Here is a 23,669-nt window from a genome sequence, read left to right as displayed (position 1 = left end):
GATGGGTTTCTGATTGAAATCCGCTCCCTAGACAGAGTGGCTTGATCTCAAAGACTCAAAATTAAAGGATTTTTCCATCAGTTTTAGTCTGGCCTTGATGTGTGAGGAGAGTGTGGTACAAAAAGCCAGCTATACCAGTAGTTACTGTTTACAGAACTAGTGATGAGACAACAAGAGTTTAGCCCTTCCTAACAATGACTCTGGGTCTAGCACAACCAATGAAAATTTACCACACAGCTTTATATTAGTTAGTTTCTGCAATAAGAACATTAACAAGGCAGACAGCCAAAGCTTACCTTTTGCCAGGCGTTCCAATCGCTTGCCATGCTCTGGTGGTATGGCATACCTAGGGGAAAAACAAAACACTCAGATAATTGCCGAATCTCAAATCAAGAATACAGTCACCGACGGGGAACAGGTGGGGGCGTGAATGTGGTAATCATCATTACTATAATGAGGACTCCCAAGTACATTAGAAAGTCTGTAGACCAGTTCCCTTCATATTGCTCCTCAGCTCTAAGACAAAAGTCATTTATCCAGCCTGCAAAGAATAACAGGGCGAAGTCATACCCCAAACTCTCCTTGTAAAGTAAAGTGAATTTCTGCCTATAGTGATCTGAAATTGCATGATCTAGCAGAGAGGATGACAGGATTTAGCCTCAAGATTTAGCCTCTAAGCTGATTTAAACTGACAGCTATAAAAAAAAAAAAACCCAAAACAACTGTCCAAAAAACCCACGGAGCATTTACTATATTAATGTGCTCCTAGTACCTTTTGATGGCACTTTAAATTGTATAATTATCAAACAATTTAATGTGTCTTGGACAAAATTACATTTATCACTTACATAAAAATGATAACAATAATCCCAATCCAAAACTCCGTTGTGGGATTAATGTCCCTTAAATATGAGAAATTAAACATTCCATTCCTTCTGGGAAAATACCGAAGGATTGGAAAAGTAGTAATTTATGTCTACAAGCCTGCTGCTGATTAATGTAATATCCCCAGTCCACAATGCTACTTTCACTTAATTAGTGCCTATAATTGGGAGTTGTAAAGATAAGATTAATTGAATATGGAAGATGTTAAAAGTTTAATACATTGAAACATGGTCATTGTGTTATCTGAAACTGCAGACTGCAAAAAGCTGAGCTGAGTCCATGGAGAGCCTGAATAAAAGAGTTGCTTGGACTGGAACCCAGCAGAACTGAATTTCCAGTGTGCTCACAAAACCTCAAAGTATAAAAATCTACAGGTCAATATCTCTGCCACGACCACAAAGCTCGCATGTGCACACAGTGCAACAACCAGCTCAAAATTTCCAAAACTCTTTACTCTGAACAGACTACTGCAAAGAAGAGGTGCTGTGCCATTTTATAGATCTGATTTTGCTGCTTGCTAAGAATAGTCACCAAGTGGAATTAAAAATGGGCCAAATTCAGCCTTCAATTATACCATCACAATCTCACTGAACTCAGTAGGGTTGCACTGAGGTGTGTGCAGAGGGAATTTGGCCAACTATATTTTAAGACCAAAAGCGGAGAAAACTCTGCCTTTCCATTGTAAATATTGTGCAAATTTGGGCTAACAAATCCTATATGATCAGACATGAAATTATCAACTAGAAGGTGAAAGAAAAAGGAGGTGACAGATTAGAAATTGCCACAATCAAAAGAATTACTGTAATTATATCAGTGAAAGGACTGGATATCATGGATGGCCTACTGTCATTATCCTTGTGCATTCACTTAACTAACACTATGAAAAACGGCAATTGCTTTAGGGATAAAATCTTTGAGAGGCAGCTGGAAAAAAACATTAACAAGGCAGACAGCTAAAGCTTAACTTTACTATGCGGCTACTATTCAATAGGAGCTGCTGTAACATCTCTCACGTACCAATAGTTTGGACTCTGGTCAACAATGAAACAGCTTTAATTCTCACAACAAATGCTTTACTATACACCAGTGGTCACCAACTAGTAGATTGGGATCTACTGGTAGATCCTGGAGCCTCTGACAGGTGATCCTGACTGGTTTGGCTGGGAGGCTATCAAGCGCCAGCACTTCAGTGGCCTCTCCCCACACTGCCCTGCTGCTCCTATCCTCTGTCCCCAAGAGTCTCCTGCTGGCTGTGCATGGTGGGGCAGGCAAAAAAAGAGGCAAAAGATGTCAGGGTATTCCTTTTCCCCCACCCCTAAACTCCCTCTCCACAGAGTGAGCAGGGTGGGGCATTGGAGAGGGGGCAGGGAAGGAGGTGGGGCCAGGGTATTTGTACTTGAGGTAGATTCTGGATTGATTTAAATTCAAAAAGTAATCTTGTACTTAAAAAGGTTGGAGACCACTGCTGTACACCATCTCTGTAGCTACAATAGGACAACGGGACTACATTTTGTACATGATCCTCTTCCTTGTGACACATGCATCATGTTAACACTTGGGAGATTTCTACCTAGTGCTGAACAGTAATTTAATTTCATATTTAAAGCATTCTCGCTCTCATGCTGAGACAAATCACTTTGATGTTTATCCTCAGGGGACACATCAAAATGTTATGAAAAATCAAAATATTAAATTAATTAACCTCAGGATGAGGTGTCAAAATGAAGAGAGTTCAACTGCCCAGAAAGATACAATTGTTCAGCTCGCAGCTGCCTGGCTGGGACCCTTAACCACAGCACAGTGGCAGCCACTTTAAATGTGGCTGCTCTGTTCTGGGAATGAAGAGGAAGGTTTTATTCTCTGCCTTGCCCCTCAGCAAAATCTCTTAGCTCCCATTGGCCAGTTTGCAACCAATAGCAGCTGAGATATTTTGCTGGCAGCAGGGGCACCCAATGAAGCTTCCTCCCTCCCTCTCCCCTCCTTCACCCTGCCCAGAGTAGAGCCATATGGAGCAGCTTGCAACTGCAGCCTTCAGGTTCCTGCAGGGTTGCTGACTGGGAGCTGCCTAGGTAAGTGCCTCCCAGTCAAAGCCTGCCTCTAGTACCCCCGCGCTCTCCACCCCCCTCCCAACTACCACCCAAACTCTCTGCACCCCTTTCCTTCAGGTCACAACCCCCTCCTTCACTCAAACTCCCTCTCAGACTCCACACCCTCTCCTGCACCCAGTCTCCTACCCCAATCTTCCCTCTGCACCCAGCCTCTGCCCTAGCCCCCAAACCTCCTCAATAGAAATGTGGCCCTTAAGCTCTTGCCAAAATTTTGGAGTGGCCCCCCCATTAAAATTCTTGCCCAACCCTGGTCTACACTGAAAAGTTATATTGGCATAGCTATGTTCGAGGCATATTAAAAATCCCACCCCAAGACACAAAAAAGCTGACCTAACGAACACCCACTGTAGATCGCAAAAAAAAACAAAAAAAAAAAAACCAAACAAAAAACACGTGTTTGGGTTTTTGCCCATGAAAGCTCATGCCCAATTAAATCTTAGAAAATCCTAACAACGACCCCCGGATTTTAGTAACAGTTAATTATAAGACTGCTGTCTCTTTCCTGGTAGACACTGGAGCCCAATTATCCATGATTAAAAGAGAAAACTTTTTCGGGCCTCCACCTTCTGGCAGAAAGCAGGTTTTGGTTACAGAAGTGAACGGCACTACTGTGTCTTACCCGCTGGTCAAAGTAAAGCTGGATATCCCTCTAAACCCCTACCAGCAACCCAGGAAACATGAGTTGATACTTGGGAATGCCAATATACTGGGCATGGACATCCTAAAGGGCAAGGAAGGAATCATTGGTGGGGAAAGGTGGGCATTCGGAGCTGGCTGCAAACCCAGCACAACAATCCTGGAGGAGGGGAGGTTCCTCTCTATAGCGTCAGGTTACTAGCCCAAGCTCCTGCTCTTCCACCATCAGCTGTGACTCATGTAAAACAATACAATGTCCCAGCTGAAGCTGTAGTGCCTGTCACTGAGCTAATTAAAGATCTGGAAACAAGGGGAGTCTTAATTCGCACTCACTCCCCTTACAACTCCCCAGTATGGCCAGTAAAGAAACCTAATGGTAAATGGAGGCTCACAATTGATTACAGAAAATTAAACAGTAACACAGGACCCCTAACAGCAGCAGTCCCCAACATAGCAAGCATTGTAAATACCATACAGACTTGGAACAAGCAATAGCTAGCTGTGCTAGATATAAAGGACATGTTTTTCATGGTCCCTTTACAGCCTGCAGACCAGAACAGATTGGCTTTTACACGGAAGGGTGTCCAATACACTTTCACACATATGCCCCAAGGGTTCAAGCATTCCCCCACTATTTGCCATGGGGCACTGTCAAAGATCCTAGATGGTTTAATCATGCCACCTAGTATCCAAATGCTGCAATATATAGATGATATCCTAATAGGAGGGGACACTACTGAAGAAGTGCAGCAGGCTGTGGAATTAATAAAGACTGCCTTAGAAAATCTTGGGTTAGCTTTACCCCCAGATAAGTGCCAGGGTCCCTCTCATGAGGTGACGTTCCTGGGTGCTGTTTGGATGGGAGGGCAGAGGTCGGTGCCTGATGACACTGTACAGGAACTGAGCCAGGCACCTTCACCTAGGGACAAGTCCCAACTAAGGCAAACCCTGGGAGTTTTAGGGTTTTGGCGAAAACATGTGCCCGGTTTTGCTGTAATTGCCCGACCACTGTATAACCTGCTAAAGAAAAGTGCTGTTTGGGAATGGACCCCTGTACATGAGGAAGCGCTGCAGCAGCTAATAAAATACACACATACCAAGCTCCGGGTCCAATCCATCCCGATGCTCCATTTCACTTGTATCTCACTATAGGAGCTACGGGAATGTCTTATGCCCTATGGCAAGAGAGTGAAACTGCACCCCGCCACCCCATACAATTCGGCTCAAAGTCATGGCAGGGATCACAAGCCAATTACACTCCCTATGAGAAAGTGCTCCTGGCAGCCTATACTGCTCTAAGGGAGACTGAGGAGCTAACACAGACTCGCGCTATAACCATACACACTCCCCTTCCAATTATTAAGCCCATATTGGAAGAAAAGGAGCTGCCACCAGGAGTAGCACAGAAAATGACCACCCAGAAATGGGCACTGTACATACACTACAGGGTGGGTGGTGCAGACTCCGCACAGAACCCCACTATGATTAAGGAGTCTTTGTGGAGGGTGGGAATGCCCAATGAATATCACCTGCCCCCGCAGCCCTCTCCCATTCAAAACACCGCTCCATTTGACCCATCTCACCCTGAGGGAGTGTGGTTCACATACGGTAGTGCTAAATTGATTAAAGGGAGATGGAAGGGAAAGGCTGCAGCTGTCCCAGCAGACAATTCCACCACACCCTTAACTATCAATGTGGACGGATCAGCTCTGCTTGCAGAACTAGCAGCAATCAAGCTGGCTTGTGAAGCAGGTGCCAGTACTATCTATACAGACTCCTATGCTGTCAGGAGCCACCCAGTGGATAACTAACTGGAAAAATAACCACTGGGAAATAGGAGGGAAACCCGTATGGGGATTAGAGTACTGGAAGTGGATCTACCACCATGCCACCCAGCAACCCCTAAGTATTGGACATGTGTCAGCACACCAAAAGAATAACACCCCGACTGCATGATTAAATAACCTAGCTGATGAAGCAGCACACAACACCTATACATCTGGCTACATGAAAATCTGGGACACACAGGGAGTGAGGAGCTGGTGAGGCAGGCACATATCAGGGGGTGGCCCATCACCCACCAACAGGCTAGGGATTTAGTGCAAGCCTGCACTACATGTGCTGAGACCAGGAGGCATATCACGGAAGGACAACGGTTTGCCAAAATAAGGGATGGGAAAACACTATGAGGGACCTGGCAGGTCGATTATGTGGGTCCATTGTCCACCACCAGGCAAGGGTGGAAATACATTCTCACAGCAGTTGAAATCTCGGGTGTATAGTGCACACACACACCGGGGCGTCTGAGAGCCTGTTGGCTGCCCTCTGCGACAGGACCCCGGTCCTAGCAGTAAAGTCACAGACGTTAAACTATTTTTGGGGTGCCCTCCAGCCTCCTAGGCTGCCCACTGCAATGAGACTTTGCATCTCAGCAGTTGAAGACTTGGGTGTAACACACACGCACACACTGCCCTGACCATTTCGGCTGACAGGTGCATCAGGATTCCTCATTGTTTTTGCAGATATAGACTTATAGACAACAGATCTGTGGGAAAAAAATTTTCAACCTAGAAACAGTCTCTTAGAGAGGTGGATCTACAACAGTTTGAAGAACCCTTCCTGCTACTTTAAAGTCTATGCTAACTAACAGCCCTTTGCCCACGCCAGGCAGGAAGCTGCTCCAGTACCCATCCATTAGTGGGCGATGCTTACCAATTTACAGGTTAACCTTTCACATCCCTACCTTATACCTCTGCCATCTCTCAAGTTTTGTACTTTGGTGGACTGCTTACCCTCACCTCTCTAGAGAAGTGTCCTGTAGGACACAGATTAACAGTAAGAGATGTCCATTGTACTTCAGAGCAAACGGGCCCTGCTTTTTTTTCCTTGTCAGATCATTTATGGGTCCAAAAGCAACACTTGCTCAAGGTATCCAGGACGAATAAACGTATTTAACCAGTCTGTGTCTGGTACTCATGAAAGATCTTATTAGATATTTCCCAGAACAGGGACACTTCCATTCCTCTAATGAAATGGACGGCAAACCACGTGTCTCTTTGCAAGCAACAAGCAGTAGAAGTTAAAATTATGTCTCCTTTGGCTACTGAACTAGCAACTTCCATCACAGACAGATGCAAACAATAAGAGAGCTTCTTTAAAGACATACAGGAAGGGTGTCTCAAAATTATCGAATCCAATACTCTCAACCTTTTCAGACTAGTGTACCCCTTTCAGGAGTCTAATTTGTGTTGTGTACCCCAAGTTTCACCTCACTTAAAAACTACTTGCTCACAAAAATCAGACACGAACACAAAAGTGACAGCAGACTACTGGTGAAAAATAATTTCTTTTTAACCATATAATTCTAAAATAAATCAACTGGAATTTAAATATTGAACTTACATTTCAGTGTATAATACATAGAGCAGTATAAATCAAGTCACTGTATGAAATTTTTGTATGTACTGACTTCGATAGTGCTTTTTATGTAGCCTGTTGTAAAACTAGGCAAATATCTAGATGACTTGATGAACCCTCCAGAAGACCTCTGTGTACCCCCAGTACCCTGATTGAGAACCTCTGTTCTAATAAAAATGTAACACCAAATAAAGTGTTGGAGCTCTGAATACATGGTTCTTTCAGGAATAAGATTTGTCAATAAAGTCCTGCACTGACAATTAAGGAACTGGTACCCTCAAAGCTGATGTGCAATTTAAAATAAGAAGAATTCAGGTGTAGAAGGGATTTTGAAAGGTCATCTAGTCCAGCTACCTGCACAGAGGTACGACCAAGTATACCTAATTCATTCCTGCCAGGTGTTTATCTAACCTATTCTTTAAAACCTCCAATAACAGGGATTCCACAACCTCTCTGGAAAGCATTTTCCAGAGTGTCACTATCCTTAGTCAAAGTTTTTCCTAATATCTAACTTAAGTCTCCCCTGCTCCAAAGCAAACCTATTATTTCTTCTCTCACCTTCAGTGTTCATGGTGAACTGATCGCTACCATCTTTATAACAGCCCTTATCATATCTGAAGACTGCTTTCATGTCACACTTTGTTCGTCTTTGCTCAAAACTAAATGTGCAGTTTTTTAAAACTTTCCCTCATAGGGCAGATTTTCTAAACCTTTTATCATTTGTATTTCTCTCCTGTGGACAAACTGGATGGACCCCAGATTTTTCTTAAAGAGTGGTGCAACACTCCAGCTGAGCCCTCAGCAGTGCTGAACACAGCAAGTCAATTACCTTCTGCCATCTATTGTCTAGCCACTAATTCCAATTTGGGGCTGTTCATTTGATTTTTCCTTCCTAAATTTAGTATTTTGTCTTGATTGAATTTCATCTTGTTGCTATCAAACCAATTTTCCAATTTGTCAAGGTCTTTTTAATTCTAAACCTGTTCTGCAGAGTCCTAGCAACCCCTCCCCATTTGGTGTAAGCTGCAGATTTTATAAGGATACTCTCCACTACTTTATCCAAGTCACCAAAGAAAATATAGAATAGTGCTGGACCCAGGGCAGACCACAGTAGGACCCCATTAGAGAGAGATCCCCATTTTGCAGCAAACCATCGATAACTACTCTGAATACACTCTTTCAATCACTTCTGCACACACCTTACAATAATTTCATCTAGGTCAGGGGCAGGGAAACTTTTTTGGGTCAGTGGCTGCTGACCCACAGAAAAACCAGTCAGAGGGCACACATAAGTGAGAAAAAAAACCCCTTCTCTGACGTAGCCCGATTGAGAAGGAGAAAGACATTCCCCATATTTCCCTCACACAGCAGATCCTTGGGGGGCCCCAGCTAATAGATCTTTTCTTCTTCAGCAGGGGGGAGGATGGCAGGGGGGCTGGAGTGCCTGTGCAGGCTCCCCGATGCTGAGGAAAGCCCCAAGCCTCAGGGGCTGAATCCAGAGAAGTTGGGAGCCACATCCGGCTCATGGACCTTAAGTTCCCCACCTCGATCTAGGGATGTTAAATATCGGTTAATTGAATAGTCAATTAACCTCATGAATTTTTATCAGTCAGCCAGGAGTCGTCCCCTGCTATTTCAAGCTGCTGCCTCTGCTGCACAAGCCAGGACAGAGCCAGGCTGATTGCCTGCCTATCTCCTGATGCTCTTTAAATGCAGAGCCACAGCAGGGTGGATCCCAGACCCAGCGCAAGCCAGGACTGAGCCAGGCTGCTGGCCAGCATGCTAAAAAATTTACTAGCAAAGTGGAGGTGTGGGAGAGGAAAATGCATGTAGCATTTAGCAATGCATGTAGCATTAACCAATAAGCTTTTGCTTATCTGTTAATCGATTAATCGACTACCCTATTATAGCCCTACCCTGATCTAGGCCACATTTCACTAATTTGTTTATAAGAATGTCAAGAGAGATGATGTTAAAAGCCTTACTAAAAATAAAGATATATCATCTTTACAGGTTTCCCACTTTGCATCCAGTAGGTCAGTAACCGTATGAAAGAGAAAATTAGGTTGATTTATCATGATTTGTTAAGAACAAATCAATGCTGGCTATTACTTATAACCCTATTATCCTCAAGGCACTTACAAACACATTGTTTAATAACTTGTTCCAGTATTTTTACAGGGATCAAAAGTCAGGCTGACGGGACTATAATTCTTCTTTGCTCCCTTTTTAAAGACAGGTACTCTGTCTGCACTTCTTTAGCCAACTGGAACCTCACCAGTCCTCTATGGAACTCTCAAAGATCACTCAAATATAACTAACTGATATTTGATCTGATATTTGATTTGATCTTCCACTATTTGATCTGAGGAAGTGGGTCTGGCCCACGAAAGCTCATCATCTAATAAACCATCTTGTTAGTCTTTAAAGTGCTACATTGTCCTGCATTTTGCTTCAACTGCTAACTGGTTTCATATTCCTTCAGCTAAATGCCTTAAGTTCCCAAAGAGGAACTTCATCAAGGCATGCTGACTTATTACCTAAGTGTTCTTTAACCTGTTTTTTTTCCCTATTTTGTCATGTGGTCCCTCTCCTTTCTTTTGATAGATTTTTAAGTATTTGATCACAATTAATCTTTTTAGAGAAGACTAAGGCAAAATAGACATCAAATATCTTAGCCTTCTTGATATAATTAGCTATTCGCTCTCCTTCCCTGCTAAAGAATGGACCTACATTTTCCTTTGTCTTTTTCTTGCTTCTAATGTATTTATAGACTCTCGTAGGGCCTTTTAGGTCCCTTTTCAGGTGTAATTCATTTGGTGCCTTTGTTTTTTGATTTTCAGATCATTAAGCAGCTTCTGATGCAAACATATTTTCTCCTATTCCTAACCATCCTTCACATCGGAGTAGTTTGTAGTTATGTCTTTAATACTGTCTCTGAGAAACTGCCAGCTCTCTTCAGTTCCTTTTTCCCTTAGGCTACATCTACAGAACTGTAGTAAGTCAACCTAAGGCTAGGTCTGCACTAAAATGGAATGTCAAATCAAGATACGCAACACCAGCCACATTAATTATGTAGCTGGAGTCGACATACCTTGCTTCAAGTTTCCCCGCTGTCCCCACAGCATGAGGCCAGTGGAAGCAAACGCTCCTGTCAACACCGACGAGGGCCCTCTGAGTTTGATTTAGTGAATTTTAACCAATCCCACTAAATTGAACTCCAGAAGATCGATTGTGGCAGCATCATTCTTCCTTTTAGTGAAGACATGGCCTAAGGCATGCAACTCCATGAGCAGGAGACGCTCTCCCATCCACTTACCTTACTCTTCTCATCTGAGGTAAAGTACCAAGGTCAACTGGAGAGTGATTTGCTGTCAATTAGATGGGTCTTCAGTAGACCCACTAAATCAACTGTCAGCACATCAATCTCCAGTCCACCAATCCCAGCTGAGAAGTCTATGTAGACTTTCCTCCCAGGGGACCTTTTCTAGCAGTTCTCTGAAATTACTACAGTTTGCATTTTTAAGACCGTTTTCCTTATTCTGCTGCTCTCACTCATTCCTTTCCTTAAAAACATGAAGTTTATCACTGCATGCTTATTTTCACACAAATGGCCTTCTACTTTCAGATTCATAATTAATTCCACCATTAGTCAGACTCAAGTATAAAATGGCTTTCCCTCTGGTTACTTCCTCCACCTTATAAACGATGAAGTTTTCCCCTCCAATACATCCCAACAACTCACTGGTTATCTGGGAAGTTAAAATGCCCCATTATTATCTATCTTGAGCTTTTGACATTTGTGATACTTGTTCTAGAAATGCCTCATCCTCCACCTCCTCCTGGTTTGGTCATCTACAGTAGAACTCTACCATGATATTGCCCTTGTTCTCCCCTCCCACTCTTAACTTTACACAGAGACTTTCAAGTGGTCTGCCCCTTGACTCGTTCTGGATCTCAGAATAAATATTCTTGATGTACAACGCAAGCTTCCTCCTTTTTTTCTCTGTCTGTCCTTCCTGAACAAGCTAGATCCCTCTGAACCAATAAACCAGTCATGGATTTATCCCATTAAGTCTCCATTTTGCCAATTAATTAATAATTTAGATTACGTATAATACTTCAGCTTCTTCCTATTTCCCATACTCCTTGCATTTGTGCATAGACATCTGAGATGCTGAACAGATTCCTTCATTTTCTCTCTTGTTGCTCTTATTGTCCCTATTGTTATTTTCCATTCCACAGCCAACAAGCAGCTCTGTTTTAAGGCTGCTTTTTTTTGTTACTTACCTGTGAGGCTTCTCAATCAAACCATCAGTCTAAGGCTTCAAAGCCATTTCACCTGGATTCAAGTCTTTCAGAGGTGAAATTTCTGCACTTTCCATAAGATAGCAACAGGATGTTTCTTCATCATTTAGTAAGTTGTAAATTGAGACAGATGCACCTTGAGAAAGGGGCTATTTAAAATTAAGTAGTAGCAGTGAAGTTGTGTTTGGATAGCTAGACCTGAAAGAGCTCTTGAAAGGAGAAAATGAAAGAAAAAAGTTCTCTCTTTCAGTAAGTTTTTAGAGACCCACAGAAAGGTCATTCTCCAAGATAAGCATAAATCTGTGATAGGAACAACAACTGGAAGAAAACCCAGGATGAGCATAGAACAGTGAAGGAGCTAATTTGTTCAATTTTTTAAAGTATTAAGGTCACATCTCTGATTCAGTATTTTGACTATCTAAATATACGGTTTAAAAAAGGTGCAACATCTTTGTGGTTGCATGCTTTGTTTATTGTATAAGTACAACACAGGAAGGAGAAGTTCAAAACTTCTTCACACTATTTCATCAATGTGTTTCCAAATCTTGACTTGCCAAAGCCTACTTACATTTTCCTGAATGTAATAGGTGCCTTTATAAGTAAGTATTTCTGGAGTAGTTGTTATTCCTTATTCTTCTTTAAGACTTATTATTTGTATGGCTATAATGTCTAATGACCCCATCTAAGATCAGGATCCCACTGTACTAGGTCTTGAACACACAAGGAACACATTCCCTGCCTCCAAAGGAACTTAAGTTTCACCTTACATTTTTTACTTGTGTGTCTCACAATCCCACGTCTTTCCTCTAGCAACTGTAGTATCGAGTTACAGGAACAAATTAAAAAATAGCACAGTCTTAAATAAACAAGATCAAAAGAAGCCTGCTTTAATGCAACAGTTATAGCTGCTTAGTGAAAACTCCAGTGTTTTGTATCTGTACATTTTCCATACTGTTTATTTTCCCTCACTGGTTATAAGTATTTACATTTGTTAGTACTGTATCTTTGCTTATCTGTAGCTCTGTTCCTTTCTCCAGAGCACTATGCAGGGTAATTCTCTCCTCCGGAGTATTTTTATCTCTCTCCAATTATGAATATGGTTGAATTTACTCAAAAAAAACCCAAGCAAACAAACAAAAAAACATGCAGAGACACACAAAAGCAGACCTACAGGGGGCAGACAGGTACTGGGATTTTTAGTTTATCTGACCAAAAAAACCCCTAGCATCCTGAAAGCGTTTTGAACTGAGCTATAACCAGCAGGAAGTATCACTCCTTGACAATTATCAGATGCTTCACTGTTGACAGAAGCAGCTTTGTGAATAGACCACACTTTAAGTACAACCGAGTTAGAGGAATAATCAGCCTAACTTTGATCTAACCTTGATATGATGCTACATTTAAAGATTACAGATTAGGGAGCAGGGATTTTCCATTTGACACTGAAGAGCTTCAAAACTAAATAGAGGGAATCGTGGCAGCATAAACTATTTTAATAACTCTCAACAAGAACAACCCCTTTTTATAGGCTAATTCTGATATTGAGAAGGCATCTGAGGGAATTCAAAAGGGGATCACTGAAATGGTCTCAGCTTTACTGTCACAAGTGAGGGACTTTCCATTTGTATTCTGTGGAGAGATCTCCTCACAAACATTGCATACAGATTCCAGAATCTCTCTCTCATGTAGTCTTCAGAGTTTTCAGGTTTCTCCAAAAACTGATTCTGGCCTCACTTACAGACAAAAACAATTCAGGGTCTCAGGTCCAGGAGGTGCTCAAATCAAATCCTTAAGTTGTGTTAGACTGCCATCTCCATAGAGACATGGGATTTCCCCCCCTTTAGAGAAAGTGTTTAACTGGACAATCCCCTTTCTATATGCTTAAAGTGAAAGCATGAAAAAGATCCTTATATTTGCAATGGAGGATGCTAATAATAGCGTAATTTTCTTAGTGTTTTGTTTATTCCCCTAGCACGGCTTGACGGATGTGAATAATTATACTATAAAAGCCAGCAAATGTGCTATTTTCAATCACTCTAAATCATCAAACAAATAAAGTGTGAAACAGCATTTTTAATACAATTTTCCCCTCTAATGGCTTAGAATTATTATCAGGAACAACAATGAAAATAAATAAACAAATGCCCTGCAAATTAAAAATGAAATGCATGTGTCAGAGAAAAGGCACAGGCCAACCACCTTGGGGTACAAGGGCCAATGCAGAAGTCATTAAAAGATAACAGCAGAGGATTCACTTTTACTTTTAGCATCAGGTATTCCTGAAAGCACGTTCCAATCTAGCATATATTCTACCCTCAAGGCTGCTGCTTAAGGGGCAGGGGAGAGGAAAGTTTAATTCTCTCTCTTATTTCCAGTCACTGCAAGCTATTAAAAACTTCTCCACATCAGAACATAGCCGCCTTAGGCACTCAAACTGCTCATGTCCTCTCCACTAGGTTCCACCTGAAGCAATTCCCTAGAGCCATGGTGTCCAACACGCTAGCCGGTAGCCACATGTGGTTGAGGGTGGCTACTTGGATTGAACAACATGGCTATTTGGATGGTTGAGTATTTCCAGTGGGGATAAGGAGGTGTTAGTGCCATTATACAAGGCATTGGTGAGACCCCATTTGGAATACTGTGTGCAGTTCTGGTCTCCCACGTTTAAGAAGGATGAATTCAAACTGGAACAGGTATAGAGAAGGGCCACTAGAATGATCCGAGGGCCACTAGAATGGAAAACCTGTCTTATGAAAGGAGACTCAAGGAGCTTGGCTTGTTTACCTTAACCAAAAGAAGGCTGAGGGGGGACATGATTGCACTCTTTAAATATATTAGAGGGATAAATACCAGGGAGGGAGAGGAATTATTTAAGCTTAATTCCAATGTGGACTCAAGAACAAATGAATATAAGATGGCTAGTAGGAAGTTTAGACTTAAGATTAGACAAAGGTTTCTAACCATTAGAGAAGCGAGGTTCTGGAACGGCCTTCCAAGGGAAGTAGTGGGGGCAAAAGACCTATCTGGCTTCAAGATTAAACTAGATGGGTTTATGAAGGGGATGGTTTGATTAGATAACATGATCTTGGTAACTAATTGACCATTAATTATCAGTGGTAAATAGGAGTTACTATAGAGAACTTTCTGGGTGTCTGGCTGGTGAGTCTTGCCCACATGCTCAGGGTTTAGCTGATCGCCATATTTGGGGTCGGGAAGGAATTTTCCTCCAGGGTAGATTGGCAGAGGCCCTGGCGGTTTTTCGCCTTCCTCTGTAGCATGGGGTACAGATCACAGCTGGAGGATTCTCTGCATCTTGGGGTCTTCAAAGTATTTGAAGGCTTCAATATCTGAGAGATAGGTGAGAGGATTATTCTAGGAGGTGATTGGTGAGATTCTGTGGCCTGCACTGTGCAGGGGTGGGTCAGACTAGATGACCATAATGGTCCCTTCTGACCTTAAAGTCTATGAGTCTGACTAGTTTGCTATAGCAGTTAGGGTTGCCAGATGGTTGAAACAAAAATACCAAAACACCCCCCGCCTCCCTCCAAAAAAGGGAGGGGTGGGGGGAAATGGGAGAACCAGAGTTGTTGAGAAAAAAAAAACTACACACACAGCAGTGAGTGCAGGGATAGGAATAGGATAGTGGTTGAGCACTAAGACCTCAGTGGTGAAAAGGAGAGCTCAGCGGTTTGAGCATTAGCCTGCTAAACCCAGGGTTGTGAGTTCAATCCTTGCAGAGGCCATTTAGGAATTTGGGTCAAAAATTCATCAGGGATGGTACGTGGTCCTGCTGTGAAGGCAGGGGACTGGACTCAATGACCAAGGTCCCTTCCAATTCTAGAAGATAGGCAATCTCCACTATTAATTATAAGACCCTAGGTCTTTTGGCCAGCAGCCATTTTGTGCCAGCAGCCTTCAGGAACCAGGTAAGTATGGGGGCTGGGGTTGGGGGGGCTGGGCGCTGAGTGTTTGTAGGGTTGTCAGGTGCCCAGCATTTTCGCCTCCTGGCCTGGGAAAAATTCAGAAAATACCAGACATCTCAGGTGTCCGGTATTCTCTGAATTTTTTTTTTTAAACCAGACAGGAGGTGAAAATACCAGACTGCCAGGGTGAATACCAGACACCTGACAACCCTAATTGCAGTAACCACTATAGTGACTTCAGAATTGGTTGGACACTACAGCCCTAAGACCTAGAATCTATGAAGCATCAGGCCATCTTTTCCTTCCATCCAACCTTCTTTTGAAGCTTCTAGACCTTTTCTTGATACTTTACATATATATATAAAAGGTACAACTGTATCACACATATTAGATACCATACCTCATCTACCCCCTCAGCCTGTAGGCTTTCCAATCTCTCTTCAACAACATAGAGCAATTAAGCCACAATTACCCACATAAATCTTTATGCACCCTTCTTCAATAGAATGGGCACCATAGGTAGGAGGCTCAACTGCAAGGCTTTTGAAAGTGTCACTTCAGTCCAACTCATGTTGGTGGGTAAGAAAGTTAATTTCACAGTGTCTGCACAAGGTCTGGGCAAACAGACCCCATACCGTTTAACAAGATATAATTACTGAAATAAGGAACGGTAACAAAATAGAACAGCACATTTTAAATGCCTAAGACTACACATCAAGCTGAGGGTTAGTTATCTGTCTTCAAAGCAAATTTACTCATGCCAAGAATAATGACCTCAGCAAATTCAAATGCCAACCTATCCCTCCCTGGTGACAGGCAGAATGGAAAAGCCATTATTTCAATCTCCATAAAACAGAAGTGTGCCCACAGATGCATAAACCAAACCCTAACCTTCAGGCTTATAGCCCTGAGAGCAACAGCTATGCCTCCAAGCTCCTTTGATCAAGAATGTTTATGTACAGCAGCAGCCACAGTGAAACACCACCTGTGGGTTACCAAGCTATTTACAAACCAGTTGCCCAGCTGTTCCCTGCCTCCACAAATCTAAAGTTCATGCTCTGGCTTGAAGATTGAGTATATTTTAAAAGTGAATCATTTATTATACTGAGAAAATAACATATGTCAAGGCATCACAAAGCAAGAACAGAAATCTCTTCTGTTCATTACTTTAGGATAGTTTGTAGCATTTACTTAGTAATTCACATAAAATAAATGAATTGCTCCATCTAAGCATACAAAAATTATCCCTTCTCCCTCCAAAATTGTTCAAAGCTCTGATTTCCCCCTATTCAAAATTATATAATGATCTCCAAATTAGCTCTCAGATGACCAGGGCAGAAACAAGCCTGTGCTCTTTTTGCTTCTTCATAATGAAAAAGGTGGCCCATCATGGTTTTGGAAACATTTACTGCAGTGTTTCTTAAACTGTGTTCTGTGGAACACCGGTGTGCTGCGAAGAACAACAGTTCAAAAAAAAAAAAGGAAGGCGGGAGGGAGGCGACCTTTTATGTATTTATTTATTTGCTCAATACCTTCCCCCCAACCCTTTTTTGGGGGGGAGGGAGGGTCAATAACTTTTCCCCGCCCTCCCTCCCCTTTTTCCCCCCCTTCTCAATGAAAAATTCTTGGTGTTCCTCAAAAAAAAAAAAAAAAAATATTGTTTGGTGTTTCTTGGTCTTAAAAAGTTTAAGAAACACTGATTTACTAAGTCACTTGGTTTTTTTTGAGGACAGGGGATTAACATTAGAAGCACAAGTACAGGCAGTCCCCGAGTTACGCGGATCCGACTTATGTCGGATCCGCAGTTACGAACAGGGCTTTTCTCGCCCCGGAGGACAGGAGCGGCGGGACGCCCAGATGCACCGCGGTCCCGCTGCCTGCGTCCTCCGGGGCGAGAAAAGCTGCTCTGCGTCTCCCTGGTCTGCTGGGGGGGTGCCATGGCTGTCCCGCTGCCGGCGTCCTCCGCAGCTTTGCTCCCCGTCTCCTGGGGGGAGCCCCCCCCCCCCCCCCAGCAGACCAGGGAGACGCAGAGCAAAGCCGCGGAGCACGCGGGCAGCGGGACAGCCCAGACCAGGGAGACGTGGAGCAAAGACGCGGAGGATGCGGACGGGACCGCGGCGCGTCTCGGCGATCCCGCCACCCGCGTCTCCCTGGTCTGCTGGGGGGGGGGGGGGGGGAGGCGCAGCTAGTGTGCCCCCCCCCCCCCCAACAGACCAGGGTTTTCTCACCGATGACGCCTGGGGTAGAGCAGCTGGGGCGCTGCCGGGTTGGTCCCGCAGCGCCGCTCCTCGGCGCTACTGGACCAACCCGGCAGCACCCCAGCTGCTCTGCCCCAGGTGTCCCCAAGTCAGCCGCTGCTGAAACTGACCAGCGGCTGACTACAGGAATAATACAGTGTCCAATTCTGGTGCCCACAATTCAAGGAGGATGTTGATAAACTGGTGAAGGTATGAGAATGATTAAAGGATTTACAAATATCAGTTAAAATAAACTCAAAGACCTCAATCTATTTAGCTTAATAAAGAGAAAGTTAAGGGTTGATTTGGTTGCAGTCTATAAGTCAAGTCACAGGGAACAAATATTTAACAATGGGCTCTTCAATCTAACAAAGAAATATGTAACAAACCAAGGGCTGGAAGTTAAGATGGACAAATTCAGGCTGGAAATAAGGTGTAAAGTTTTGAAAATGAAGGTAACTGATCATTTAAACAACAACAAAGAGTTGTGTGAAGTCTCCATTACTTACAATTCTTAAATCAGGACTGTACTTTTTTCGAAAATATCTCCCCTAGGAATTATTTTCGGGGAAATTCAATGGTATGATGTTTTATATAGTAGGTCAAATCGGATAATCACAATGGCCTTTTCTGGCCTTGCAATCGGAAAAAGAATTTTAAACACAACTAGATAGCCCTTATTTTCTCAATTGCTCAGTTTTCACTAATGACTCTGGTGTTGTTTTGCTAATTCTTTAGTCAAGTGTCCTTCAGAACAGAAAATCTTAAATTTGTAACTGCTTCGGGAGGGGAGGGTAATCCTTAAGCAAAAGAGAGGAAGGAACTTTTAGCCAGATTTTTAATTTTTGTTTTTTGTAACTCCTACAACTACCCAACATAAAGGAAAAAGGCTGTCTTTCTTAAAGATCTGTATCATCACATTCACTGATAGCCCTGCAGTCATCCATGAAAACGTTTGAGGCCAATATAAAGATGGACTAGAAACACTGAAACTGCTACAGGTTTCCCCACTAATTCACTGTACTGCACCACCCAAGGAATAAATTCAATCACCAAAGGCAGGACCCAATTCACTTACTTCTCTTGATATCTGAAATTGTCTGATGCTGAATAATCATCTGCTTTCAGCAACCATCTTTTAACGTCAGAGGATCACTATCCGGCAAGAAAAACCTCTGCCCTCCTGTGTGCCCCCTTCTGTTGAGAGTCTTTTATATTATGAATACAAACACTTGCTCTGGAGATAAGATCTCACACGGATCAAAGAGTTCCTTGTTCCTAGGAAAAACCCTTATCAAGTCTCTGCAGTTTTATCTTTAATGGATCATTTTATGGGACAATGGATGATGGAATTTAGTATCTTTTACCAGCAGTGTCAATGATTTCAAATAATGACATTTTTATTGAAACACACAGAAGTGCACAAGATAAACACAGACTAGGGAGTATCTGCTCAGAAAGCCATAATAAAGAGTAAATAGGTAATGACAGAACAAGATTACAGATACACGTACACCAAATACACCCACATTATAAAGGCAAAGGAAAAATAAGCTCTGCAGTGCAAACAGGTGGTCAAATACAGTCTTTTGGGAGCCATCACGGGAGGAAATCAGGACAAGTGAAGGCAGTACAGGCTACCCCAGGGGTTGGCAACCCTACGGCACGCATGCCAAGCCGATTTTCGTTGGCACACGAAGTGGGAGGCCAGCCCTGCCCCTCCTATTCCGTGTAGCAGGGAGTCTGCACCAAGGTTCCCTTAATGTGTTCACCTACGCCGCAATGCACAAAAAATTCTAATCTAAGCCTGCCCACCTCCACAGCAGCACTCACTTTTCTCCTGCTCCTGGAAGATGTGTGTCATGGCTGCTCCCGCTGGCAGGGATGGAGACAGCCTAGAGCCACACTGAGGGGGGCTACTCAAGTGACCGCTCTGGCGGCCAGGGCCACGTTGGGGGCCAGCTGCCGCCACATTGTGATACTGCTGCCACCAGTGTTTCAAGCCTGGAACACATGATGGGCGGGCAGGTGGGCTGCTGCCACGGCATGTTGCTGCCGGGGAGAGAGAGGGGTAGGTTGAAGCTATGGGCGAGCGGGTTGCTGCCGCTGGGGGGGAGAAGGTGTTTGAAGCTGTGGACAGGTGGGTTGCTGCCACGGGGGGGAGGGGAGTTGAAGCCATGGGTGGGTGGGTTGCTGTCACTGGGGGTGGGCTAGAGACAGGAACAGGCAAGTGGTCTCATTGGGGGTGTCTGATCAGGTGGCCACAGTTTGCCAAACCCAGAGTCAGAGGCTTAAAGTATCAAATGATGAGACTGGAGAAGTGAGCAAGAGAAAGTAAGGCCAAGGATCACACTAAACACTAAGATCTGCATCTTAATTTATTTATTAACGAAGCTGCTGTAAGTAGGACTATTAATGATGTTAAAAAGTATCACTGGCACACAAACTCGCAAATAGAAGAATAAGTTAAATCTCGACACGCCACTTCTAAAAGGTTGCTGACCCCTGGGCTACACAGTCAGTGATGATCTATGCAAATTGTTCTAAAAGCTGCACACAGACTTCAATAAAATAACATGTGTGCAGCATGAAGAGAGATCAGATGTTCCCTGACTGGTAAAATGGAGATTAGGGAGTGCCTTGCTATAGGAACAAGAGCAAAAAGTGAAGCAAGGTGCCCTGTATGGAAAAAGGAATGTGACCTAAGAGCAGTGAGAAAAACATATGATGTCTGTAAGATTACATTTGACCTCTCTGCCCTGCAACTGGGTGACGTTGTTCTTCATCTTATTATACCCAGTTGAACAAATAAAAGAACCTTACTGTTACAGTGATAAGCAGTTACAATACCAACAGCCAGCCCTCTAGGTTAAACAGGAGCTTTCATCTCCAGCTCAACAGCACCATAATTTACACGGCATTTTATAAATGCAAAGACAACAATGGGTCACAATCAGCTCTGTAACATCCATAATCACAGAAGTTACTTCCAAATTACATCAGTCTAACAGTAGAATTTGTTCCACCTTCTTGCCATCCAAATCAGCCACTTCAAGAGATCATGCCAATGAGAGCTGATGGAGGTGAAGCCAACAGCAATTTTGATGCAAGATTCAAGTTGCCATTGAACAATCCTTTACAGTGGAAGCAACATGGCCTCAAGGCACAGATTACTGGAGACTCGGTCCACTACCCGCCACTGGGATTTGCTCTGTGGTATGAGCTCCCCATTGGATTTACACTGTGCTGTACTTGAGCATCAGGAAATCCCACCTCAGGACATGCAAGTTTTGCTTGCCTGTGCTTTCCTCGGCTGTATCTTATCCAGAGGGAAGTTTTGCCTATTCAGGAAGGAAAGTAGTAGATAGAACACCTGTCACTGAAAACCATAGGCACCAACTCTGTGGATGCTCCAGGGGTGGAACTCCCATGGAAAGATGGTGGGTACTAAGCACCCTCCACTGGTCAGCTATTCAACAGACTGTGACAGGGTGTCTGCCCTGCACTGGCCCTTTAAAGATTAAAACCCAGCCCTGGGAGCAAGCTGTGAAGCCAGCAGCTGTGGCAGGTACTAGCCATTGAGGGACCAGCTGAGGGCAGTATGAATAAAGGCTCCTGGAGGGGAGGAGATACAGACTTACTCTTGCTCTAGCTGTGGAGCAGGAGACCTAACTGCCAGGCAAGCTAGAGCAGTGTTTCTTAAACTGCAGTCAGAGGGGTGCTGTGGAGAACAAGAGAGTTCAAAATGGCTGCCCTTAAAAGAGCAGGCAACCTCCCCTCCCAGCCCCTCCCCCCTTTTGTTTTTGTGCTCAACAAAAAAAATCCTTGATGTTCCTCATAAAAAAATGGTGTGGTATTCCTCGGTCTTCAAAAGTTTAAGAAACACTGAGCTAGAGGCTTCCTGACTTGGAGCAGGGCTGGAGAAAGGCAGGCAGAGCTGGGGAGCTCTGACCAGGCAAGCTCTCAGGCAGAAGGGCCTGATGCAAGGCATGACAGAACTAGGGCTGCACTGGCAAGGGAATGTGGACCTGCTGCCAGTGACAAGTGGCCATTTCTGACTGCAGTTTGCCCCTATGGCAAAGGTGGGCAAGAGAGCCTCCGCGGGCCAAATTTGGGCTGCCAAGCAGGTTAATCTGGCCTGTGGACTCCCTGCCATTCCCCTGCCCCCAGGCAAATCAGGGCCTGGGGATGGGGATGGGGGAGCATGTGAAGTTTTCCCCCCAAGGTGGTTCACTCTAAGCCCTGCACACTCCTTGCAGGGCAGGGGCAAGCAATGAGAGATTTTGCATGCTCCCTCCACCCCCAAGTCCTGATTGGCCTGGGGGCAGGGGTGTATGCAAAGTCTCCTCTTGCCAGGCCCCTAAAGGGAACCACCAGCTGTTCAGAATAGCTGGCAATTCTCTCTGGTGAGGGGGGAGGCCAGGAGCAAAGACTTCTCACACTCCCCCACCCCCAGGCCAATCAGGGTCTGTGGGCAGGGGATCACAGAAGTGTCCTGGCCCAAGCCCTTCCACCTGAGGCCCTGCCTCTTCCAGGGCAGCCTGGGGCCACTTCACACATTTTTGAAGTGGTCCCCCTTCTAAAATTATTGCCCACCCCTGCCCTAAGGTAAGGGGTTAGATAATGACTGGCAGTGGGTCACTGAGGCAAGGTGAGTAAAGGGGGTTGGGGGTTCCCTGCAGGGAGGGCCCTAGAGTGTGGGGCACAGTGGCAGGGAAGTACCCACAAGGGAGAACGCCACAGACTGGGAGGGATGTGGGTCCTAATACACAGTGGTTGAGAATAAAAGAAAAGGGGTGATACCAGCCAAAAGGGGGCGCTCCAGGGCTGAAGAGCTAATTCCCAAAGCAACCAGCAGGAGGCACTGTGGCAGTAAATGGCACCATGCTACACAGACCCCCAGAACTAAGCTATTCAGCTGCCAGGGGAAGGTGCTTGGAGGAAGGCAGAAGCAGCTAATGGTGGGTGCCTGGGGGAGGAATTGAGAGAAATTCTAGTCTCCAAAGAATCCAAGGTAAGATATGGAATTCTCCACCCCCCCAAGTCCAACTTCTCCTCTGATCCTTTCCACAATTGTGAAAGCTCAACACACTGGTATTTACAGACAAATTCATAACTTGTTATCCAGCAATGCTGAGCTGAATTGTTAAAGTTACTCTAAGTTTATGGCTGAAGGTAATCTGCTAACAGCGGGGCTAAAAGTGTCCCAACCCAACCTGTACACAGCACACACTGCTGATAAACTCTGAATCCTAATGCAGCCCTCAGCAAAACATACCTGAGGAAGGTATTAATCCTCAGGAACAATCGTGAAAAAAGCAGAATTATTATTTTGTGAAGGGATACAGAACATAGGGTCTTCCAACTGAGTCATGCCAGCTAGTAAGCCCCAAATATAACCCATAGAAAAGTCAACAAAACAATGGGAAAAATCTCTTCTGGATTCTGACATCTGAAAAATCAGTGACTAACTAAAGAAAGTATCTAACAGAACTGCAATATAATTTTAAAATGTTACTTTAAACAAGCTTAATGACACCACCTACAGGATACAAACCATAGACAATTTAAAAATCACAAGGTTGACTGTGCCCCCTGCTCACTACACTCGCCAATCCCCCTTCTCTCTGGGGGCAGGGTGTCTGGCCAGGGCAGAGGGTGCAGGAGCAGATTGGGGGGGGTGGATCTTGGCAGAAGGGATGAGGGGATCAGGTGGAGAGCTGAGATGGACGAGAGGACATGACGTGACCCAGGAAGGGGGGATGGGAGAACTCAGATGGCAGAGGGGAGCCAGTGTGGCTTGGGAAGGGTGGGAGGTGGGCTCAGATGGCAGAAGGGACCTGGCACTGCCAGGGGGATCAGATGGTGGAGGATGGGCTTGGATGTCAGAGGGCACCCTGTGCAGCCAGTGGGGAGAGGTCAAGTTCAGATGGCAGAGAGGACCCGACATGGCCCAGGGAAGTGGGCAGGGGTCAGGCTCAGATGACAGAGGGGACCCGGCCCCAGCAGCTCCTCCCTGGCAGCAAAGCTCCCCGGGGTGTGAAGCAGGAGCCAGAACTGGAGTAGCCCATGCCCAGTGGGGACAGTGCTGAGGCAGGTCACAGCAAATGGCTGATGATGAAGGCAGAGGCGGGTGGCAGCAGTGGCATGAGGAT

The 23,669-nt window shown here is 44.5% G+C and overlaps 1 protein-coding gene across 2 annotated transcripts in view; it reads right to left on the bottom strand.

The window, feature by feature from the left end:
• The window catches only part of KDM4B (lysine demethylase 4B), a 194,272-nt gene that overhangs the window by 103,713 nt on the left and 66,890 nt on the right, over positions 1–23,669 (bottom strand). For both annotated transcript variants that reach the window (XM_075903063.1, XM_075903064.1), the window contains exon 6: positions 297–346. In XM_075903063.1, the coding sequence (XP_075759178.1) occupies positions 297–346 (50 nt within the window). The remainder of the gene's footprint in view (positions 1–296; positions 347–23,669) is intronic.

Source organism: Pelodiscus sinensis, chromosome 19 (genome assembly GCF_049634645.1).
Source record: "Pelodiscus sinensis isolate JC-2024 chromosome 19, ASM4963464v1, whole genome shotgun sequence".
In the NCBI taxonomy this organism is placed as follows: Eukaryota; Metazoa; Chordata; order Testudines; family Trionychidae; genus Pelodiscus; species Pelodiscus sinensis.
Note: the sequence above shows the minus strand (reverse complement) of the source record. Positions and strands in the feature narration are given on the sequence as shown.